General features: G+C 58.8%; 3 protein-coding genes across 3 annotated transcripts; 2 read left to right on the forward strand and 1 right to left on the reverse strand.

Annotated features, from left to right (window-relative positions):
• The first annotated feature begins 347 nt into the window (after positions 1-347).
• SULT2B1 (sulfotransferase family 2B member 1) lies at positions 348-13,900 on the forward strand. Its single transcript, XM_029925511.1, has 6 exons — positions 348-513; positions 5,642-5,850; positions 7,989-8,115; positions 8,509-8,603; positions 11,861-12,041; positions 13,693-13,900. Exons 1-6 carry the CDS (start codon positions 348-350, stop codon positions 13,872-13,874), a joined length of 960 nt encoding a protein of 319 aa, XP_029781371.1. The 3' UTR covers positions 13,875-13,900.
• A 192-nt stretch (positions 13,901-14,092) lies between these two features.
• FAM83E (family with sequence similarity 83 member E) lies at positions 14,093-22,322 on the reverse strand. Its single transcript, XM_029925459.1, has 5 exons — positions 21,661-22,322; positions 20,095-20,262; positions 19,656-19,780; positions 16,233-16,677; positions 14,093-14,860 (listed from the first exon to the last, which is right to left on the reverse strand). The coding sequence occupies exons 1-5, from the start codon at positions 22,132-22,134 to the stop codon at positions 14,585-14,587; spliced, it is 1,488 nt and encodes a 495-aa protein (XP_029781319.1). The 5' UTR covers positions 22,135-22,322; the 3' UTR covers positions 14,093-14,584.
• SPACA4 (sperm acrosome associated 4) lies at positions 17,471-18,519 on the forward strand. The gene has a single exon (XM_029925460.1). It carries the CDS (start codon positions 17,751-17,753, stop codon positions 18,132-18,134), a length of 384 nt encoding a protein of 127 aa, XP_029781320.1. The 5' UTR covers positions 17,471-17,750; the 3' UTR covers positions 18,135-18,519.

The following is a 22,322-nucleotide window of genomic DNA, read 5'->3' on the forward strand; positions in this document are numbered from 1 at the left end:
TGACTTAGCCTCTCCCTCGAGGATCGGGCAAAGAATCAATGTAAGGAACGCACTTTGCCCCACTTTGCAGCCGTGAAGCGCTCCATGTCCCACAGGCTGTGTGGCTTTGGGAAAGTCACTCAACCTCTCTGTGCCTCGCCCTCTTCATTCCTAAAAGGGGGTTGCTACTCACTGTTACCTCATAGGATCCTCGTGGGGTTCTGGTAAAACATTCCCACGCTGCAGATGAAGCCATGGGGCTCAAGCAAAGTGTGCTGACGGGGGTCGCCAGCCAGCGGGTACCCTTCTCAGTCTCCTCCCTGCCCGCCCCCCGGGGGACCTCTGGCCTCGTCGCCTCCCAGGTCCTCATGGTGTCTCCGCCGTATTCCTACAGCCAGAAATTGTCGGGCGAATACTTCCGGTACAAAGGGATCCTTTTTCCCACGGGTCTCTACTCCCCCGAGAGCATCCAGACAGCGGAGGACGCCGAGGTGCAGGACGACGACATCTTCATCATCACCTACCCCAAGTCAGGTACCTGCTGGCCGGGGCTGCTGGGGTGGGGGTCGGGGTGGGGGGCCACCGAGGCTGAGAAGGGCGCCCCCAGCGCAAGGGGGGAGAGGACGGAGTGGGGGAAGGGCCTGGATCAGCTCCGAGTCTGGGTGAGCTCGCGCGTTTGCACTGACGGGCCCCCTCCGCCAGGTGTCGCTCTTTCCCCCCGACCGAGGGGGCTCTCCGGTCCTCTTGGTCTCCGGGGCTAAATCACCTGTCCACACCCTGTCCCTCTCTCCGTCCCCTTAACTCGCCTCTACTTTTCTTCTTCGCACCTGTCCCCACCGGCCACTAGACTATGTTTCTGGTTGGTGATGTGTCTTCTGGCTCCTCCGCCCCCCTAGAACATGAGCTCTTTGGGGGCACATGGTTTAGGGTGTCTGAATGGCCGCTCTATTCTTGGAGCCTAAAACACTGCCTGACGCACATTCAGTACATATTTGCGGGAGGAAGGAGGCAGGGAGGGAGGGGAGGACCAGCTTCATTTTCTCCATTCCTCCCTGAAATGCCGTTTACTATCTGCCATGTGTGGAGACACGGCTGTGAACAGGGGAGACACTGGTTAAATTGTTGGGAGAGACAGGCTTTATGTAAACATGCACTTACCTCCTTTACCATATAATCAGGGCTGGGATGGATAACCCCAAGGGCAGAGAGCATTGAATGTAGGTAACAAGAGACCGTCTGGGGGATGAGCGCAGGCTTTCAGGGGGAGAAGATGCTCATGCCGAGATCTAGAAGCTGCAGAAGGTTTGGGTGGGGAAGTGTGCCTAGATGACAGAGAAGTGGCGCACGCAAAGGCCCTGGGGTCGTGGAGGCTTGATGGGATCAAGGGAGAAAGAGATCAATGAGGCTGTGGTGCCAGGGGAGGGGGGGGCATGCGAGAGGCTGGGAATGAGGTAGGGGGAGGCACACGGGCTGATGACACATCCCCTTTGGAGCGAGAGAAGGGACAGACTTCAGCGCTTCCTTCTCTAGAATGAGGGGGATTGGCTACTTCATTTCTTTGTCAAAATATGTTCAAAAATTTTCAAAATATGATTTTCAGATGGAGTTCTGTGAGGGTACTTTTTAAGTATAATTCACAGAGCATATGGTTAACCCATTTTAAAGTGTACAGTTCAGGGCACCTGGGTGACTCAGTCTGTTCAGTGTCTGACTTCTGCTCTGGTTATGATCTCACACTTCGTGAGTTTGAGCCCCGCATGGGGCTCTGTGCTGGCAGTAAGAACACCTGCTTGGGGTTCTCTCCCTCCCTCTCTCCGCCCCTCCCCTGCCCACGCACACAGTCTCTCTCTCTCTCTCTCTCTCTCTCTCTCTCTCTCTCTCTCTCTCAAAAATAAATAAAGATTTAAAACTATTAATAAAATAAATAAATTGAGGGGCTCAGTCCGTTGAGCGTCCAGCTTCAGCTCAGGTCATCATCTCGCGGTTTGTGGGTTCGAGCCCCGCGTCGGGCTCTGTGCTGACAGCTCAGAGCCTGGAGCCTGCTTCGGATTCTGTGTCTCCCTCTCTCCCTCTGACCTTCCCCTGCTCACACTGTCTCTCTCTCTCAAAATTAAACTTAAAAAGAAACATTAAAAAATAAAAGAAATGAAATAAACATTAAAGATCTTAAAGAACCAAAGTGTACGATTCTATGGCAGTAGCGTATTCGCAGATTTGTGCAAACATCGCCACAGTCCATTTTAGAACATTTAGAACAAGGAACCTTGTACCCATCAGCCATCACTCCCCAAACCCCACATCCCCGACCCCAAGCCTTAGGCAACCATTGACCTGCTCTCTGACTCCGCGCTGTGCCTCTTCTGGACGTTTCACATACATGGATGGAACCCTACACCATACGTGGTCTTTCATGTCTGGCTTCTCTCACTGAGCGTGACGTTTTTGGGGTTCAGCCCTGTTGTAGCGCAGGTCAGTGCTTTGTTCCTTTTTATGGCCAAGTACCATTCCATGGTAGGGGCATACTATTTTTTTTTTCATTTTTTAAGATATTTATCGATTTTTAAGATTTTTTAACACTTTTTTTTTTAATTTTTGAGAGAGAGACACACAGAGTGTGAGCAGGGGAGGGCCAGAGAGAGAGGGAGACACCGAATCAGAAACAGGCTCCAGACCCTGAGCTGTCAGCACAGAGCCCGTCTCGGGGCTCGAACCCACGAACCCTGAGATCATGACCGGAAGTCAGTGGCTTAACCCACTGAGCCACCCAAGCGCCCTTGTTTATTGAGTTTTGAATGAGAGACAGAAAGACAGAGCACAAGCAGGGGAGGGGCAGCAAGAAGGCAACACAGAATCCGAAGCAGGCTCCAGGCTCCGAGCTGTCAGCGCAGAGCCCGACGCGGGGACTTGAACTTATGAGCTGTGAGATCAGGACCTGAACCGAAGTCAAATGCTTAACCGACTGAGGCACCCAAACACCCCTTAGGTTTTACACTTAAATCTTTGATTCACTTTAAGACAGTTTTAATATGTGGAATGAGGTACAGATTGAGGTTCTTTTCCCTTGGATGTCCGATTCCAGCTTCTTTCTTTCATTGGAAATGTATTGATTTCTTTCTTTCTTCCTCTCTTGTTTCTTTCTTGAGAACTAAAGCATCCATAGCTCAAGACCTACAAAGGGCTTGCACTGAGAGATCTTTCCTCCTGTGCTCACCAGGAGCCCCTGTGTATCTTCTAGAAAGGGCGCCTACAAGCAGAAATGTACATAAATATATTTTCACGTTTCCGCACCAAAGTTAGCACACTATCCACATCATTCTGTATCGTGGTCTTGTTTATACTTCTGCTTTCTGGGGCGCCTGGGTGGCTCAGTCAATGGGGCATCCAGCTTTGGCTCGGGTCATGATCTCGTGGTTCGTGGGTTCGAACCGCACGATGGGCTCTGTGCTGACAGCTCGGAGCCTGGAGCCTGGCTTCGGATTATGCGTCTCCTTCTCTCTATCTCTGCCCCTCCCCCACTCACGCTGTCTCTGTCTCTCTCGAAATAAATAAACATAAAAATTTTTTCAAATTTATTTTTGCTTTCTTCTTCCTTGTACTTTGACATTCTTTCATCTGAAACTGCAAAAAGAGCGCCTTACTTGTTTACGGTTCCGCAGTGTAACATTGGACGTGTAGGAATTCTTGTTCAAACACGGAGTGGTGTTTGCTAGTTCTCAACCCTTCGCCTTTGTACACAAGGTAAACTTTGTACACAATGATATTTATTTTGAGAGAGAGAGAGAGAGAGAGAGCAGGGGAGGAGCAGAGGGAGAAGGGGAGAGAGAGCCCAGAGCAGGGTCTATACTGTCAGTGCGGATCCTGACAGGGGTCTCGAACTCATGCACCGAGAGATCACGTCCTGAGCCAGATCGAGAGTCGGACGCTTAACCGACTGAGCCCCTCCAGGCGCCGCTGAACTGTAACCTTTAAAATGGTTACATTGGTAAGTTTTATGTGACGTATTTTGTACCAGAAAAGAATTCACTAAGAAGTGACGGAGAACTAAACTCCCAGGGGGTGAAGAGAGCCCCAGTGGGTACAGGAAGAGCCCACACAGGGGTCAGCCACCGCCCCCTGGGCTGGAGCAGGGCACCCAAGGAAATGTGCTGGGGTGCGGGGTGGGGGAGAAAGGGTCCCTGGGGGACCGCGCCGGCCGCGGTCCAACCCAAAAGCCCGCAGGGCGGAGCCCAGAGGACCCAGGACCAGAGCCCGCGGGGTCCCTCCGGCGCCCTCTACTGGCCGAGTCTACCAAGCGGCCGGAGGAGAACTGTGGGTCCCCCTCCAATATCCCCAAACAGGGCGACCTACGAAGCACGACTTGGAGGGAGAGGCAATACACTGAGAACCGGGGCAGGATTATTGTTGGAATCCAGGGGAATGTCGGGGCGCCGGGCTGGCTCGGCCAGTGGAGCATGCGATTCTTTGATGCGGGGCTCGTGGGGTCAAGCCCCACATTGGTCACAGAGACCACTTTAAAAAAACAAAAAAACTGGGGGGCCTGGGTGGCTCAGTCGGTTGAGCGTCCGACTTCGGCTCAGGTCATGATCTCAGGGTTTGTGGGTTTGAGCCCCGCCTCGGGCTCTGTGCTGACAGCTCAGAGCCTGGGGCCTGTCTTCGGATCTTGTGACTCCTTCTCTCTCTGACCCTCTCCTGCTCACACTGTCTCTCTTTGTCTCTCAAAAATAAATAAAAACATTAAAAAAATTAAAGCAAAAACAAAAAAAACAGAGAGCCCAGGGCAACAGAATGCTAATGACAGCTGACTGTGGTTATTATGATTATGATTACTATTATTTCTCATCTGACTTGCCTATATCCTCCATGAACCAGGTCATTGATGAGATCCCTTCCTGTGACGTGACATCTGGGTGTCCCCACAGAGATCAAGGGGTTGCCCCCAGGCCGGGGTAGTGAAGAGAGCGGAGATTTTAAGTCCAGATGCCTGGATTGCCTTGCAGGTGTCTCTGTCTGTTAGCACAACGCTTCTGCCCTAATACGTGAGTGCAGGAAGCTCAGAAACGAAGCCTACTAGAAGCTTCTCCGTCATTTCTTTAAACTCCAGTTGGTGGAGGGATGCAGAGAAGCTGGGGACGATCCAGGCTCTCTCGGGCATTCTGGCTCCTTCCATCTCGTGGCCCGCCATCCCTGGGAGCCCCAGTTTCCACTGGTGTCCCCGCATCCAGCCAGCAGAGAGGGAAGGGGGGGAGGGACGTAGGAGGCGTTTATGGGCCAGCCACCTGCACATCGCTGCCACCTGCACTCACTTGGCCGGAACTCCGTCACGTGGCCCCACGTGTAGCAGGGAGGCCAGAAGAACGCGGTCCCCTCTCTCCCCAGAAGGGAAAGGAAATGGGGTCGGAGGACAGCTCGCTGGGCCCTGCCACAGCCACTTCCTCACCTCGCCACCTTGGCCCTGGTGACTTGTCTCCTTGAGCCTTGGGGTCCTGCTCTGAAAACGATGATCAGGAGCCCTCGCGCCACCGCCGGCCGTGAGGAATCTGAGAGACCCCATGCGTAGCGGATGGTGTGATCAGCCCAACAGGACGCACCCAACTCTGCTTCTCTCTCCTCGCCCCTCCCCCCTTCCCCACCTTGGCCTGATGTGCCCAATTTCTCCTGACAGGCACCAACTGGATGATTGAGATCCTCAGCTTAATCCTGAAGGACGGGGACCCAGCCTGGACCCGCTCGGTGCCCATTTGGAAGAGGGCGCCCTGGTGTGAGACCATCCTGGGCGCCTTCAGCCTCTCGGACCAGCCCAGACCCCGCCTCCTGAGTTCTCACCTTCCGATCCAGCTCTTCACCAAAGCCTTCTTCAACTCCAAGGCCAAGGTGCAGGAGGAGGGAGGGGTGGCGCGGTGGGGGAGCACGTAACTAATTGATGAATTCAGCAGTACGTACAGGGCACCTACTATGTGCCGGCCCCGATCTAGAACCGCAGTAAATAAGCACACAGCAATGCCTGCCCTGTAAGCCCACGTCCTAAAGGGTGACAGAATAGCAGAGAAAAATCTTTTAATCTGCAAAGATGATAAATTCACATCGGAAAGGAGCGCAGGGTGGGGGCGTCTGGGGGCAGAACATTCTGGGCTCAAGGAAGAGCAGGTGCAAGGGTCCTGGGGGTGGGGGTGGGCGTGGGGGGTGCCTGAGGATCAGCAAGGAAGCCTGTGCAGTCAGAGCCAATTGAGGGAAGGGGAGAGGAGTGGAGATGAAGCCGGGGAGGGACCAGGCTCCAAACTGCAAGGCTTGGGAGCAGAGAAACCCAAGTTGCCTTAGGGTTTCGCGGGCGCCCTCTGGAGGCGAGATGGGGGAACAGCCCGCAGGGGCGGGCGAGGAGCGCAGAGTCCAGGTGGGAGGCAAAAGGGGACCCCACCAGGGTGGTGGCCCGTGGAGGCGAAGAGAAAAGGCCGAGTTTGGGGTGTATTTTGAAGGTGGAAGCAGCAGTAGGATTTGCTGACAGATGGGGCGTGGGTGGGAAACAGATGAGTCAAGGGTGACTCTAGGGTGTTTGGTTTAAGCAGCTGGGAAGCTGAGGCTGGTGTTGCGGGAGATGTGGGGGTCGGGAAAGAGGCCGGGGGGCGGGGGGGGGAAGGCGGGAGCCCCCTCGGGGCCCGGGGACGTCCAGGCGGAGGCTGCCAGTGGGAGTGAGGTAACCGACCCGGGATTCGATAGGACAGACCTGCTCTGGACACACGTCTGTGTAATTTGCTGGTCGGTGCAGAGGTGGATGGAGTCGTGAAAGGCAGGAGGCTGGGTGCATCACCAAGGAAGTGAGTGTAGACAGCAAGGATGGCGGCCGGGGTCTAGGAGGCCCCCAGGACTCCACGATGGGCTCACAGATTTGTCGCAAGGATGCCCAGATCTCGGCCATGCTGTTACCGCCACGGCGGCAGGTGGTCCCAGCGAAATGACAGAACTAACGTCGGTGGAGGAGAGAGGCGTGTGGGGTAGAGTTCCGTTGTCTGTCCCAGAGCAGGGCTGCCTGAAGAGCGCCTGCCGCTCCCGGCAGTGACACGTGATCACACGGAGCAGCGGCTCCCGCCTGGGAGGCTCACCCAAAGCCTTGGCACCGGGCTGTTTGTTGGAGGTTGGCCGCGTAGACACGGCAGACCACCAGGGTTGCTGACCGTGGCCTTGGGGAAGGAGACCGTTGCCAGGAAAAGACACATCTGATGGGGCTGACGTGGGCTTGGCTGGGGAATATGAGGCTGGTAATCAGATAGGAGCCAGGAACTCGGAGCCTTGAATGCCAGGCTCAAGGGCAGGGGTTCTTTTCTGGGGGCGCTGGAGAGTCGGGGAGGGAAGGGTCTGCTCTCGGGGAGGAAGGGTCCTCTGGGGCCCTGTGGAGGTTGGGAGGCCTGGGAGAGGGCAGAGGGGAGGGGCCAGGCGGGAAAGGATGAGGCCAGGGGCCTTCACTATGGGAATAGGAGAGGGTCAGTGCCTGTCACCTTGATCGCCCCCATCCTGAGCCCCCATGTCTTCCTCCAGTTTGCATTTGTTTGTTTGTTTGTTTGTTTGTTTAGAGCGGGGTGGGGAGGGGCAGAGAGAGAGAGGGACTGAGAGAATCCCAAGCAGGCTCCATGCTGAGAGCACAGAGCCCACTGTGGGGCTTGAACTCACGAACCGTGAGATCGTGAGCTGAGCGGAAATCAAGAGTCAGAGGCCCAACCGACTGAGCCACCCAGGCGCGCCCCTTCCCAACCTCCAGTCTTTATTCCCTTGAAGCCAAACTGTCACTCTGGCTGGTCCAGGACCGGTCCCTCTGTCCTAGAATGTGGCTGCAGGGAGCTCGGTCCGTCCTCTGCGATGGGATGAACTGATCCAAGCCACGGTTAGCGGGAAGTCCCTTGAGAAGTCTATCCTGTGTCCTTCCTGCTGCAGGATCAGAACCGAGAAGGCTTGGGGGCATGCAGGCTTTGGGGAGGGGTCCTGTTTGACCTCTCTCTCTTCTCCCCGACACCCACACACAGGCGATCTATGTGGGCCGGAACCCCCGGGACGTGGCAGTGTCTCTCTATCATTACTCCAAGATCGCCAAGCAGTTGAAGGACCCCGGCACGCCTGACCAGTTCCTGCAGAACTTTCTTGAAGGCGAAGGTGAGGACTGGGGCAAAGTAGGGGGGGCGCCCCTCTTGGACCCAGACAGGAAGGGGGCAGAGGAGGGGTAAGAAGGAAAGAGACAGAGATAAAGGGCTTTATTAACAGTGAAGAAGTCAAGTGAGTCAGAGACAGCAGGAAAAAGAGATAGACGCAGAGATACAGAGAAAGGGAGAAACCTAAAGAGACAGGAATGCAGGAAAGGGGCGGAACCAGAGAGAGGTGGGGAGGCAGGGGTCCTCTCTCGGGGCGCCAGATGTGGGGGGCTTGGGGCAGGCCCGCAGCTCTGAGGGGCGGCGCCTGGGGCCACGTGGGGCTAGTGAACCCACCCCCCCGCCCCAGCAGGGCGTGGCCCTGCTGCCTGACCCTCCTCCCCCTGCCCCTCCCCCGCAGTGCAGTTTGGCTCCTGGTTCGACCACATTAAGGGCTGGATTCGGATGAAGGGCAAAGAGAATTTTCTGTTCATCACCTACGAGGAGCTGCAGCAGGTGATGCCCCGCCCCCACCCCGCGCCTCCCTGCCTCTCCCCTCCTCACGCCCCCTTCCCTTCCCCCTACCCCAGCCCTGCCCTGCTGCCCGACACACCAGGTTTTGATAGCACAGCGGTGAACAGAACAGAGTCCTGAGCAGGCGAGCAGGAGAGGGGCCGAGGGCAAATAATAAAACAGATGGCAGTTGGGGCGCAGAGAGAAAAGGCAAGCAGGAAAGGAAGATAAGGAATGTGGGGGGGGGCACAATTTTAAATAGGGTGACTGGGAGTTCTCCAGGAGAATATAACACTGAAGCAAAGATCTGAAGGAGAAGGACCCATGGAAAGAGCTGAGGGGGAGGGGGCGTGTCTCAAGCAGTGGGAACCGCCAGTGCAAAGGCCCTGAGGTGACAGCGCACTTGATGTGTTTCCAAGGGCAACAAAGAAGGGTGTGGCCAGAGCCAGCTGGGGGGAGGGACGGTGGGAGGCACAGCGAGGACGTTGGCTTTTCTCTGAGTAGGTGGACACCAGGGGCCAGCCGTGAGCAGGCGAAGTGATAGGAAAGGTGAGGTTGTGCGGGACCGTGGGACGTGGGCCGTGAGCTCCAATGATGGTCGTGAGCTGAGAGGCAGAGGGGAGCAGCGGAAGGAAATAGCCTTTGGAGTTAGACAGGGATCCTGTGTGGACCCCATCAAAGGTCCGTGGCGCAGGCATCTGGGAGAGGGGTGCCCTCTGGCTGGGGCAATCAGGGAGAGCCCCCTGGAAGAAGCGTCGGGCAGAACACCCAAGGCTTTGCCCAGCTGTGAGGAGGAGGCTGGGCCTCTAGGGAACAGCCCACAGGGACGTGCCCAACCATTCCAGGTTCTTAACAAAGATGCTTCCAGAAGCCGGGCACCTGTGAGGCTCCCCTTACACGCCCCTTCCCCAAGCTCCCCAGACATGTTTCCTTCTTGTATGTACATTTCATGCATTTATTTTATTTTGGGGCGAGGGGGAGACAGAGCGTGAGCAGGGGAGGGGCAGAGAGAGGGGGACACACAGAATCCAAAGCAGGCTCCAGGCTCCGAGCTGCCAGCACAGAGCCCGACGTGGGGCTCGAACCCAGGAACCGTGAGATCATGACCTGAGCCAAAGTTGGAGGCCTAACCGACTGACCCACCTAGGCGCCCCCTCATGTATTTTTTTTTTTTTGGTATGCTTTCTGCTGGGACATTTTGGAGGGGGAAGCACCTGAATGTTTGTGTTTGACAAAGCATTTAAAATCCCCCCAAATCTTTCAGGACCTCACGCATCTCATCCTTCAAATGGGTGGGAAAATGCCAGCTCAGGAGATTGTGAGAAGCACAGCAAGAGGTCCCAGCGTATGATTCCCATGTGACAAAGTGCACCAAAGTGTTAATATAGTGCGTAAAGTAAGAGTGATGAGGCTCTGAGCCAGGTCTAGTAAATGTCTCCTAAAGATGGCGAATGCCATGCACCAAACACGGCACGTGGATTGCCTCACTTCATCCTCAAAGTATGGACGGGCGAGTGACCGATTAGAGAGAACCACCTAAAACTACCCGTATTTGACCAGTTTTGATCTGCAAAAAATATATAATTTTATGCGGCTCACCCCAATATTGTGATTACCCCTGTTTTTACGGAGGAGGATGTTGGGGGATTTGTAACCCAGAGAGAGCTGACGACCTGCCTGGGCCTTTTGCCCACGCTGTTAAATGTCTTTTGGTGGAAAGATCCAGAAAGGAGTTTTGGCATTACCACCGCACCCCCATCCCTCTGCTTTTTTTTAAATTTTCATCTAGGTTTTTTTTTTTTCTCCAAAACCAAAAACTGGGCCATGCAGCCAGGCAGACCTTCTGAGCTGCCCCCGGGTGTGAGCAACGGCCAACATGCTAGAATTTCTGGGACAAACCAGCGGTTCAGGTGGATAAAGGGATGGAGGGTTATGAAACCACAAATGACCTGGAAATCCGGAGCTGTGGGGCTGGCGAGAGGGCTAAGCGTACTGGGCACTGAGTACCAGGGAAGGCAGCGAGGTAGGGGAGGGGAGGGTGGGCTCCGGGCACTTAAATCTGCGTGCCTCCCTAGCTGTGTGACCCTGGGCCAGTGTCTTCCCCTCTCTGGGCCTGCATTTACTGATTGGGGTAACAACGTCTCTCTGCCAGGCTACTGGCAGGCTCCCAGAGCTGAGTACACAGTAGGTGCTCAGTCCACAAGACTTTTTACAAATGATTATTTACTTCTGAGAGACAGTGTGAGGGGGGAGGAGCAGAAAGGGAGAGAGGGAGACAGAGAATCAGAAGCGGGCTCTGTCAGCACAGAGCCCGATGTGGGGCTCAAACCCATGAACCCTGAGATCATGACCCAAGCTGCAGTTGGACGCTCAACCGACTCAGCCACCCAGAAGCCCCTCAATCCACACGGCTTGACCAATCGACCATTGCCGGGAGGAGGGGGATGTGTGAGTTGAGTCTGGATGGGGAAGTCTGCCTGGTGGAGGAGGCATTTTTGGTTGCAGGGAGGGAAATGCAGGGAATGGTAAGTTCTGGAAATATAGGCCAAACCAGACCACTTCTGTCCTTGAAAGCCAGGCTTGGGGGGCCGGGACTCCTGTCCCAGGGCACTGGGGAGCCATGGGAGGGTGGGGAGCGGGGAAAGAGTAGGGCCAGCTTTGGGTGTGGGTGCCTGGAGGCAGGGAGGCCGGGGAGGAGGCCAGAGGAGGAGGCCGAGGCTCAGGTCCGTTGTGGAAGGACAAGGCCAGCCCCGTGCAAGGGCGCTGAGAGCAGAGGAGGGGATGAGCAGAGGGAGACTGACAGGGGTGTGGAGGTAGGGGGAGAAAGAGAGGGGAGGCCGGGCGGGGAGTCTGGTCCTGTGACCCGGTGAGTGAGGCTGCTCCTCTGGGTTGGGGGTCTTGCGGGGGGGTGCGTGCAGATTTGGGGCACAGACCGGCAGACCCCCACATCTAATCCAAGCCAGGGATGATTCTGCATAAGGGGCCAAACTGAGCTCTGCCCCAGCTCTCTCTCTCTCTGCCCCTACCCTCCCACCCATGGAACCCCCAAGACCCCAACCCGCGAAAATTCAGCAGCCAGAGCCCCACGGCTCGGCTTGGTGGTGGGGAAACTGAGGCAAGGATGCAGAGTCACCCAGGCGGCTCTGGGTTGGGACTCGGACGTCCAGATTCTGGGCCGGGTGCTCCTTCCTTCCTTGCCCGGGGTCCCCCCCCCCCACCGCCTCGGCCCGGCCTCCCTGACCCCTCTCCCCGGCCCACAGGATCTCCACAGCTCCGTGCAGCGCATTTGTCAGTTCCTGGGCCGGCCGCTGGGCGAGGAGGCGCTGGGCTCCGTCGTGGCGCACTCAGCGTTCGGTGCTATGAAGGCCAATGCCATGTCCAACTTCACCCTGCTGCCCCCCAGCCTGCTGGACCAACGCCACGGTGCCTTCCTCCGGAAAGGTGCGGGGTGGGGGCCTCTGGGGTTCCGAGTCCCACCGGCCACTGCCTGCTTGTGCGCCGCGGGCCACTTACGTTGGGCCTCAGTTTTCCCAGCTGACCCATGGGGTTGCTCCAAACAGAACTGCTTTCCCAAGGTCACTGTGGACCCCCGCCCGCCAGGGCTTAGCACAGGGCGGGCGTCCAGAGAGCCCCAAACGGCAACAAAGCGGCCTCATCCAAGGCCACAGCCAGGACGGAACCGCTGGGAGGTTATATAGAGCCTTCGTGAGTCTTTCTTAGCGTAAGACTCACCCCAGAAATATTCAAGTGCTTGGATTATGGGGGGCGGAGCGTCTTCGTTCCCATTCCTGCTAACAGACCGCAAACGTAGCGGCTTACCACCACCACGCTTATTCCCTTACAGCTCTGGTCAGAAGTCCCAAATCAGGGTCATTGGGTTAAAATCAAAGCGTCCGAGGGACGGCTCCTTCCGGAGGCTCCGGAGGGAGAATCTGTCCCCCGCATTTCCAGTGTCCGGGCCGCGCATATGGCTGGGCGGCTCACCCCCACTGGCCTTCAAATCAGAACATAGCATCTTCCCACCTCTGACTCTAACCCTCCTGCCTCTACGTCTTCTTTCTTTCTATGTTTATTTATTTTGAGAGAGAGAGAGACCGAGAGGGAGCGAGTGGCAGAGGGGCAGAGAGAGACAGGGAGAGAGGGAGAGAATCCCAAGCAGCCTCCCCGCGGTCAGCTCGAACTCACAAACCGCGAGATCGTGACCTGAGCCCAGATTGGGAGTCGGACACTCAACCCGACGGAGCCCCCCAGGCGCCCCTCCCTCTTCTTATAGGGACCCTTGTGGTGTAATCCTGGGCATAATCCTGCATAATCATCTTCCCCATCTCCGGGTCTTTAACCAATAACACCTGCAAAGTCCCTTTGGTAAGGTCACATATTCATAGGTTCCAAAGACCCGGATGCTGGAGGTGGGGTGATTATTCAGCCTACCCCAGGGAGCCCCCACACCCCCCGAGCTCACTAGGGCCATCATGTAATACGTGGTGTGCATGCTTGCTAAAATCCAAACTGCTGTGACCCAAATGACATTGGCTCCTGGACTCCAGGTAAGGGGGTGGCACCCCAGGTTGAGGCCCCGTGACAAGGTCAGAAATGCTGCCTGCCTGGGCACGTGGAAGGGGCAGAGGCCATCCCCTTGCCTGCTGGGTGGCCCTGAGCGTTCCCTGGCACGGAGTGTGGGAAAGCATTTATGCCCAGTGTCAGAGCCATCGTGGGGGAAGTGTAGGTGTTGCAGGAGCCCCGGAGTCCCGAAGCCCTTTTCTAGTCCCCGAGGTTAGGGACAGGGAGCCAGGAGTGCTAGCGGGGGGCAGATGTTCTGGGCAGAGACTTAAGGGGCCTGAGCGTAAAACTGGAGGAGGAAGGCACAGTTCTACTGAAGGGATAGGTAGGGTAGAGGGGGAGCCGAGGGAGGGGCCAAAATGGTGCCCAGGGGACTGGAGGCTAGCGTGAGCCACAGCCACCAGGAGGAGGTAAAGTGGCAACATGGAGATGAAAGGGAGGGGGCAAGTGGTGGGAAAGAGGGTGCCGGGCTGTGGGGCGCAGGGGATGTTCCCGATGCTCCTCACCTCGCCGCCTCGCCCCTCCCCTCCAGGGGTGTGCGGTGACTGGAAGAACCACTTCACGGTGGCGCAGAGCGAAGCCTTCGACCGTGTCTACCGGGAGCAGATGCGGGGGCTGCCCACCTTCCCCTGGGACGACCCCGAGGACGCCAGCCCGGACCCCGACCCCAGCCCCACCCCCGCCCAGCCCTCCGAGGACCCCCCGAGCCCGTGACCCTAAGAATAAACGCATCGCCCCTGTCCCGGCTCTCTCGATGCGCTCCGGAGGGTGGCGCGCCGGCGGCCGGCCGGCAGGGGGCGCGCGAGGGAGGAGGCCGCTGGTGGGGACCCGGCGGCGCAGGGCGCCAGACTCCCCTAGCGAGTCCTGAAGGAGGAGGAGCCCCCGGGACTGGATTCGTGGGTCTACTGCTAGGCCATGAACTTGCAAGGTCGTGGCATAAAGCAGCTTTATTCTGAGCAGAGGTAAAGGGAGCCCCAACAACATGCCCCTTAACACCCACAAAACAGTCCCAGGGCCTACTGCCCTGACCTGCCCCCCAGCAGGGGTCCCCATCAATTTCCTGCCCCTCATTATTAAGCCCTGCTCCCTGGACTGGATTCTCTCCTCTCCTCTCCTCTCCCAAGCTCAGTTTACCCACAGCTCCAAGGCCCGGTGGGTACAGGAGGCTCCCCACCCTGTCCTGGGGACTCCCCGCCCTACAATGGGACATACCCTGCCCTGGGGTGCCAGCTGGTCAAGACTTTCCGCCCATTCATCCAGACTGAGCACTGGGCTTGCCCACGTTCTAGAACAAAGCAGAGGAAATCCCTACTGCTTCCCAGACACTAGGAGGCCAGAAGCCTTGTCCAAGGCACAACATGGAGGGAGTGGGGGTTCTGGGAGCTGGCCGTGGGCAGGCCAGCCCAGCGTGGCTTTGGGTCCCGTCAAGGTCGCCCCCTGAGTCCTGCCTGGGTAGCCCAGTCCGACTGCGGGGTGCCTCGGGGTTCCTGGGGCTTGGAGGCAGCATCCTCACCAAACCTCCTGCCGGCCGAGGACAGATATTGGAGGCGGCGGGCAGGGAGGTGGGGCAGGGGGCCGCCTGGGGACTGGGACCGGCCCGGAGGACGGGGCTCTGTCTCCCCCCAGGGGGCCCCTCCCATGCCCCGCTGCCTCATCAGGGCCTTCGCGGGGGTGTCCTTGGAACCCCAGGATTTCTTGAGCTGTGGAGGGAAAGACAGGGAGGTGAGAGAAGGTCCTGGGGATGAGTCCAGGCAAGAGGGTGTGTGTGTGTGTGTGTGTGTGTGTGTGTGTGCGTGTGTGGGTGTAGGGAGGCCTGGGGGCCCGTGGGAGCCATATTCGTGCCCCCCCCCTGCAACTCTGCACTTGAGGGGGAACAGGAAGCAGCCAGCAGCTGCCTGGGGGGAGCAAATATTTGCCAAGGGAGGTGATGCTGGGTGAGGGTGGCTCAGGACCGGGTGGAGGCGAGGACCTTGCCCCTGGTGTGCCCATCCCCACTTCTCCCCTGGCCCGGAAACCAGAGAGGCGATTTCTGGGACATTCCTCCTATACCCCCTCCGAAAAGGCCCCCAGCTGTGCCCACTTCACAGATGAGGAAACTGAGCCCGACAGGGGCACAGCTCATGGAGAAACTGTACCCTGATTCTGCCGGCCTCCAGGGCGAGGTCACCTGTTTGTCCCACAGACTCTGCCCCTACGCTCTCGACAGCCTGCTTTACAGCGGGGGGCACTGAGTCCCCCCACCCAGGATCCCAGTGTCTAAGCCACTGAGGAGGGGGGAGGCAAGACCCCCTCAGAGCTCACCAAATCCCCCAACCCACTGCCGTGACACTCGAATCTGGGCGGTGCATTTAAAAACTTCACCCGGGAGGCCATCAGGGCCAAGAGTTCCAATCTCTGCCTGGTGCCTCAGTTTCCTCGTCTGTGAAACGGGTGGGGTGTGATAACATCCACCTCAGAGGGTTGTGGCAACGGTCCCATCTCACCACCCCCATGACAGCGCCCGGCGTGTAGCAAGGCGCCCGCAAAAGACTGTTGGTTGTTTTGACTCGGGGCTAGTGACTTGACCTCTCTGAGCCCCAGCTTTCCCATCTGTGACAATGAACGTGAGAAAACTGTTACCTCGCTGACCTGGGGATGAGGGTGTCGTGAACTCGATAAAAATCAATTCCACGTGGCGAATTCGCCGTATTGATGATTTCTAGTTCACCCGCCCTCACTGACTCCTTTCAACCAAACTGAGCATGGGGACCACTGTTAGGTCCATTTGCTAGATGAGAACACGGAGGCTCAGAGAAGGCAAATCTCTGCCCACCAGGCATATCGTGCCCGGATTTGCACCCAGGGTGGCTCTCGGGGTCTGTGCCCCCGGCCACCCAGTGCTCACGCCTGCCCCGCACGCAATAGGGCCATAGGAAATGGTCCCTGCGCTCATGAACTCAGGCGAGCACCTTTGTTTCCCCTGCCTTCCCCCCCCACCTCCTGGCCTGGAGCCAGGCGCATAGTAGGCCCTCAGCTGCCTCCATAGTCCTCCACCTATTCCTGCCCTCTCTCAGGCCAGACACCAGGTCTCACCTCGCTGTCACCGCCGCTGGAGCCGGACAGCTGGGACAGGCAGCTCAGGTCCCACAGGGAGCGGCTAGGCCGGGCCGGGGGGCCGCTGGGGGTCCGGGTCCGCTGGACACTCCTCAGGATGTCGCTCAGCGCCGGCCCTGGGGTGGCCGGGGTCTCCTGCCTGTTCCCGTCAAAGACTCGGCAGGCGGCCAAGCGTTGGGCCAGCGGGCCGTCGGGCGGTGGCGGTGACTTGGGGGCCACAGCGCGGCGGCGGGCCACACGGTGGGGGTTGTGGGCCAGCCGCAGCCCCTCCACGGTGCTGACGAAGGGGCCCGAGCCGGGCGCAGCCGGGAGGGGCCAGGAGGCCGCGTACAGGGTCCGGAACTCTCGGCTGAAGGCGTCAGCAATCTCACCGGTCAACAGGGTCACCAGGCCTCGATGCAGGCGGGAGTCGCTCCACGTGAAGCTGGGGGCGCGCGGGGAGGGGTCAGGCTCTCCGTGAAGCCCCACGGGCCCAGCCCGAGCCCCAACACCGGCCCCCACCTGGCCCCAGGGCAAGCTGTGTGACCTCAGGCAAGTCCTGCCACCTCTCTGGACTCAACATTCCCCTCCGTAGAATGGGAACAACTCAGGCACCTACCCAGAGGGTTGATGTGACGACTACATGACTTAAGATACTTAAATTACCTTAGGGATTCTGCCCCCTTCCCAGCCAAGGCTGCGGCAGTGCCTCGGTTTCCCCATCCGTAGTATGGAGTTCATATGTAGGGAGACCGGAACGAGGGGACAGGGGGTTGAGCTCCGTGCCCCTTGGCCAGCACTAAAAGCCTGCTCGCTTTGGTGAGCAGTGTCCCCACTGTCCCTGGTGTCACGGTGGTGGCATTTAAAGCACCTGGCACAGGTCTGGGCATACAGCAGGTGCTCAGTAAATGCCCTCTTTGGAATCACTCAAACCTGGCTCAGTGGAACTTGGACATGTCTCTCTCCTTTCCTAAGCCGTGGTTTGCCCATCTGGAAAATGGGCTCACCATGGGCTGCATATCTTGTGCCCCAGCGGGCACAGCACCCAGCACCCAGAGAGTGGACGACTCAGCCACCAGAGTGGCCGGTGTGGGTCCCATCGTTCTTACCTTGGTGGGGTGCCAGTGTCCTCCCTCATTCCCTGGCAGCCCTCAGATTGTGACACCCCTCCCCCCACTGGTGACCTCACCCCTGGTGTGGCCAGTGGGAACCCTGAGGAGTCTGTGAGGTCACCCCATTCCGCTCCACAAAGACCCCTGCCGGGTGGCACCTGCCGGCTTGTCTCTGTCCCGGGGAAGCTTCTCAGACCCAAGGACTCCAGAACCGCGGTCACGGCGGAGCTCCTGAGAGGGACACGGAGCGTTGTGAACCGAGGACACTCCAAGTGCTGACCCTGGGAGGCCAGCCCGGGGGCCAAAGTCGCAGAGGGCGGGGACCTCAGGAGCGTCATTCAGCAGTTTCAGGAGGCCCAGAAAGCCCACGGACTGGCTGGGGCACTGTCCCCGCCACCAGGCCACCATGGTCCTCGGCTGGCTGCTGCTTCTGGCAATGGCTGTGCCCCCAGGTGCTAGGGGCGCCAAGGACTGTGCGTTCTGTGAGCTGACCGACTCCACGCAGTGCCCCGGGACCCACGTGCACTGCGGCGAGGACGAAGACTGCTTCACCGGCCACGGGGTGGCCCCGGGGCTCGGTGGCGTCATCAACAAGGGCTGCGTGCAGTCCACGTCCTGCGGCCACGAGGAGCCCGTCAGCTACATGGGCGTCACCTACACCCTCACCACCACGTGCTGCTCCGGCCACATGTGCAACGGCGCCGCTGGGACCGAAATCGGCCAGAGGGAAGGGGCCGCCGCCGCCCCCAGCCTGGTGCTGGGTGTGCTGCTCCTCCCACATTTGCTGTGACCCACCTGAGGGGCGGGGCCTGGGACTGGGCTCCCGGGCTTCCTCTTCCCTGAGCCCCCTGCCTCCACCCCTTCCCACCCCTCATTAAATGCCCAGAGGCCCTGGACAGCCTCTCTCGGGCCCTGGCCTCATCCATTCCAGGGCTGTCCACCTGAGCTCAGGGCTCAGCGAAGCCTCTTCAGGCCTGATTGAGTGGCAGAGAGCCATGCTTGGTGGCTCTGACTGCACCCCCTCTTGTATTTCATTGGTTCTAAGATGCATCTCTTTTCTCATTTTGATCGGGATGCTTCTTTCCAGCAGCGGCACCTTAGAGTCAATGAAATATGGTTTTTTAAAAAAAAAAAGTGAATGATGACCATAATAAACAACAGTGGATGTTTACGGAGCCCTGCGTATGTTAGGTGCCAAGGCCCTGTGATCCTGTTCGATCCCCCAGGCAAGGCTGGGAAGGTAGGCTCTTTCCTAAAGATCCCAGGCTCCACGGTAGCAGTTCCCAAAGTGGGGTTCTCGGATGGTGAGCAGGAACGGATTCTCAGGCCCCATCCCAGGGCGGCTGAATGTGGGGGGCGGCGGGGCCCTGCGATCTGCATTTTGATTCTGATGCAGGCAGATTGCAATCCACTGGTCTAGAGCAATGGTAATGGGCCAGGGGACACCTGGCCATGTTTGGAGACACTTTTGCTCGTAGGGGAAAGAGGGGATGCTATCAGAGACCACAGCTTCAGTTCAGCCCCCTCCAGTGCCCGAGAAGGTCCCCCACAACACGGGACCATCCGCACCCAGCTCATCCCGAGCGTGAGCAGTGCCTCTGTCAAGAAACCCTACTCCCCAAGCACTAACCACATCATCCCGCTCTGTAGAGGGGGAACCTCAAACACAGAGAGGTGAAGCCAGTTGCCCACAGTCACACAGCGAGTTAGCCACGGTTTGAACCCAGGCCATCTGACCCAGGAGCCCACGCATCCCGCACCCTCCCGAGCTGTGACCTTAGGAGGTAGGTGCTGTGATTATTCACACCTTGCGAATGGGGAAACCGAGGTTCAGAGCAGGGGAGGCACGGAGCTCAGTGTCACAGAGCTAAGAGGTGGAGGAGCCAGGATCCAGGGTCGGTAAAGCCCCAAAGACAGGAGAGAGGAGGGTCACGGGCCAGTCCGAGGGCCAGGCCTTTGCACGCCAGCTCCCTTTTTTTTTTTTTTAATAGGTGCGTAGAGAGGTGGGGGTAACTCACTCAGAGCAGAGCTAGGACTCCAATCCAGCTCCTCCTGGTTTGGAAACACACAAACTGCGGGCCTTGCTTTCCAGACGAGGAGACCAGGGTTTAAAGAGAAGACCCCCCCCCCAGGCCGCTAAACTGCCCCCCCCCCGGTTCTCCTCCATGGTACCTCCTCTACCGGCGAGGGTGTTCTGACCCATTTCACAGACCAGGAAAGAGAGAGGCAGGTCAAAGGGATGCCTGCTGCTCTCTGAGCGCGCTGGGGGTGGGGACAGGATACCGCGTGGCATCATGAGGGGCAGCCGCACCTGTAGGATCCGGAGAGCACCCTCTCGCCGTCCAACAGCACAAACTTCTCACGCACGCTGCCGCTCACTTGCCGTCGCCAGCGGCTCTGGAAACTGCAGCCCCGCACGACCCGGATGTCGAGGTTCTGGAGTGGAGAGGACACATCTTTTGCTCAGGCTGACCTCACACGCCTCCGCTCCCTGAGAAGGGCTTGGGGGTCCCCTGCTTAGGACTCTGTCCCAGCTTCCTCAGGCCCACCATTATCGGGCTTTGGAGGGGGCGCTCTTGGAGATAGGCCAGACTCAGAGGGATCCCCATGGGAAGCCCCACCCCTGATTCCCCCAACGCCTTGGGCATCGGATCTCAGCAGACCCTCTTAGGGCCCTGGGGAAGGGTCTGCCCCTGCTGGCCCCAGCACCAGGAGCATGGCGACTGGGGTCCCTCCTGCCAGGCTCCTACCTCCGTGGCCCAGGGGTTCACCCCCAGCTGCTGGGCCAGGATCAGGAAGGCAGGCAGCTGCTGGCGGTCCAGGAGAAGATAGACAGGCACCCAGCGGCGTGTGGCGGCGTCTACCAGGTCCGAAAGCAGGTCTGGGTCAGTGAAGACATCCATGACCACGGCCACTAGCTGGGTGGGGTGGGGAAAAGGGCTGTGGATGGAGCCTGGAGCTCCGGGGACACTGTGGGGTGGGGAGCGGGGCCCTGGGGGTGAGGGGCTCTGGGGGTGGGAGTTGAAGGGCCTGGTCTCGGACTGATGTTCAGGGGGATTGTGGGAGAGACCCCGCCCCCAGACCCACACTGCTGCTCATACAGCGCCTACATGTGAGTGAGGAAAACGCCTTTCCTGGAGACCGAGGCCTTGAGCACTGGAAAACTGACATCCTAATCACATGGGCAATGGCAGATGATGTCCCCGGAGCTGTGACACACTGCATGGTGGCCCTGCTCCAGGGCTGGATGCCCGGGCAGAGCACTGTGGGCAGCTGCACAGCTGGGTCCTTGGGGGTGCCCTGGATACCAGGAGTGGGAGGGATGACCTGCTAGGCCCCCCAGAGCTCCCCTGGGGACTGGAGTGCTAAGCGCCTGGAAATATGTAGCACTGATGAATGTTGATCCACTGGCCAGAACTCTAGGTTCAAATCCCCACTCAGGGGGCGCCTGGATGGCTCAGTCAGCTAATCATCTGGCTTTGGCTCAGGTCATGATCTGATGGTTTGTGGGTTCGAGCCCCGTGTCAGGCCCTGTGCTGACAGCTCAGAGCCTGGAGCCTGCTTCGGATTCTGTGTCTCCCTCTCTCTGACCCTCCCCTGCTCGTGCTATCTCTCTCGTCTCTCAAAAATAAATAAATAAAAAAGTCCCCACTCGGCCACTTACCGGTGAAGAGACTTAACCTCCCATGCCTCAGTTTCCCCATCTCCTTGCTTGGTAAAATGCGTCCGACCTCACAGGACCCTCCGGAGGATCATTAAATGCTAACCCGTGTACAGCACTTCGTGTGGGGGCTGCTTAATTAAGGAACAGGCTTGTGGCACCTGGGTGGTTGAGCCTCCCGACTTTGGCTCCAGTCATGATGTCACAGCTCATGAGTTTGAGCCCCGAATCGGGCTCACTGCTGTCTGCACAGAGCCTGATTCGGATCCTCTGTCTCCCTCTCTCTCTGCCCCTCTCCTGCTCTCTTTGTCTCTCTAAGATAAAATAAACATTAAAAAAAAAAAAAGTAAGAGTAGACGACCCAGGGGGGCTGCAGCGGAGAATCTGGGGGTGGGGCGGAGTAGATGACTGCGCCAGGGGACTCTAGTGAGGTCCAAGGGCCTGGATGCCTGGGGGTAGCCAGAGAGAGGGTGAGGAGGAGGTCTGAGGGACGCCGACACGTGGTCACTGGGGCGGAGAGATGTGGACTCAAGTCCCAGGAGGGCACGGCTGCGGCGCCCTGGGCCCTAGCGGGTGTGCACTCGCAGGTGTGGGCGCTGGCGTGTGAGGACATGAGGGTCTGGGGAAGGGACACGGAGCTCCTCCCGACCCCCACCTTGTGGGCAGCTTGGATTTCCCGGCGCACCAGCTCCTTGAGGGGCGGCTGGCCCTCCTCGGGTGGCTGCGTATAGAGCTGTGCCCGGGTGATTCCCTTCCAGGCCGGGTCCTCTGGCCAGCCCAACCGCAGTGTGGGCAGCAGGTCCTCTGACCGTCCGGGCCAGTAGGTCAGGCTGCCCGAGTCCCCCTCGGTGGCCGCGGCTCCCTCTGCCACCCTGTCTGGCGGCTGCTTGGGTGCTGTCCAGTCCTCGGCCGCTGCCGCCAGGCTCCGCTGCTCTTCCCCGCTCAGGAAGGGCCGCAGCCCCTCACGCCGCACGCAGGCCTCGAACGCCTCCGCTCCCTTGCTCAGCAAAGCCTCGAGTGCCAGCCGCTGGCCCTCGGAATACAGGAAGCCGGGGCTGGCCTCCGTCAAGGGCAGCCCCCCGGCCCCCGACTCCACTCCCTCCAGCGCTGCCAGCTGGGAGGCTGCCATGGGGCTGTTTGGGTGTGACAGCCGAGGCTGGGCGTCTGAGGGTTTGGCCGTCTCCAGGGACAGACCATCTGGGGGGGGCCTCCTGGCCTCAGGCACTTCTCTATGCTCTGCCGCCGTGCAACAGCTTCCGGCCCGCTGGCCACACAAAGCCCCCACTGACCCGTCAGCTGGCTCGGTCTTGGTCAGGC

The sequence above is a fragment of the Suricata suricatta genome, chromosome 16, assembly GCF_006229205.1.
Source record: "Suricata suricatta isolate VVHF042 chromosome 16, meerkat_22Aug2017_6uvM2_HiC, whole genome shotgun sequence".
NCBI classification, from domain to species: Eukaryota; Metazoa; Chordata; class Mammalia; order Carnivora; family Herpestidae; genus Suricata; species Suricata suricatta.

Bases quoted from the DNA above. Each gene is read 5' to 3' on its own strand.
- SPACA4 (XM_029925460.1), top strand. From the start codon at position 17,751: ATGGTCCTCGGCTGGCTGCTGCTTCTGGCAATGGCTGTGCCCCCAGGT.
- SULT2B1 (XM_029925511.1), top strand. From the start codon at position 348: ATGGTGTCTCCGCCGTATTCCTACAGCCAGAAATTGTCGGGCGAATAC. The intron at 514-5,641 runs GTACCTGCTGGC...TTCTCCTGACAG, and splicing joins CATCACCTACCCCAAGTCAG to GCACCAACTGGATGATTGAG. The intron at 5,851-7,988 runs GTGCAGGAGGAG...ACCCACACACAG, and splicing joins TCTTCAACTCCAAGGCCAAG to GCGATCTATGTGGGCCGGAA.
- FAM83E (XM_029925459.1), bottom strand. From the start codon at position 22,134: ATGGCAGCCTCCCAGCTGGCAGCGCTGGAGGGAGTGGAGTCGGGGGCC. The intron at 20,263-21,660 runs GTGGGGGTCGGG...CACCCCACCCAG, and splicing joins AAATCCAAGCTGCCCACAAG to CTAGTGGCCGTGGTCATGGA. The intron at 19,781-20,094 runs GTAGGAGCCTGG...TCTCCACTCCAG, and splicing joins TGAACCCCTGGGCCACGGAG to AACCTCGACATCCGGGTCGT.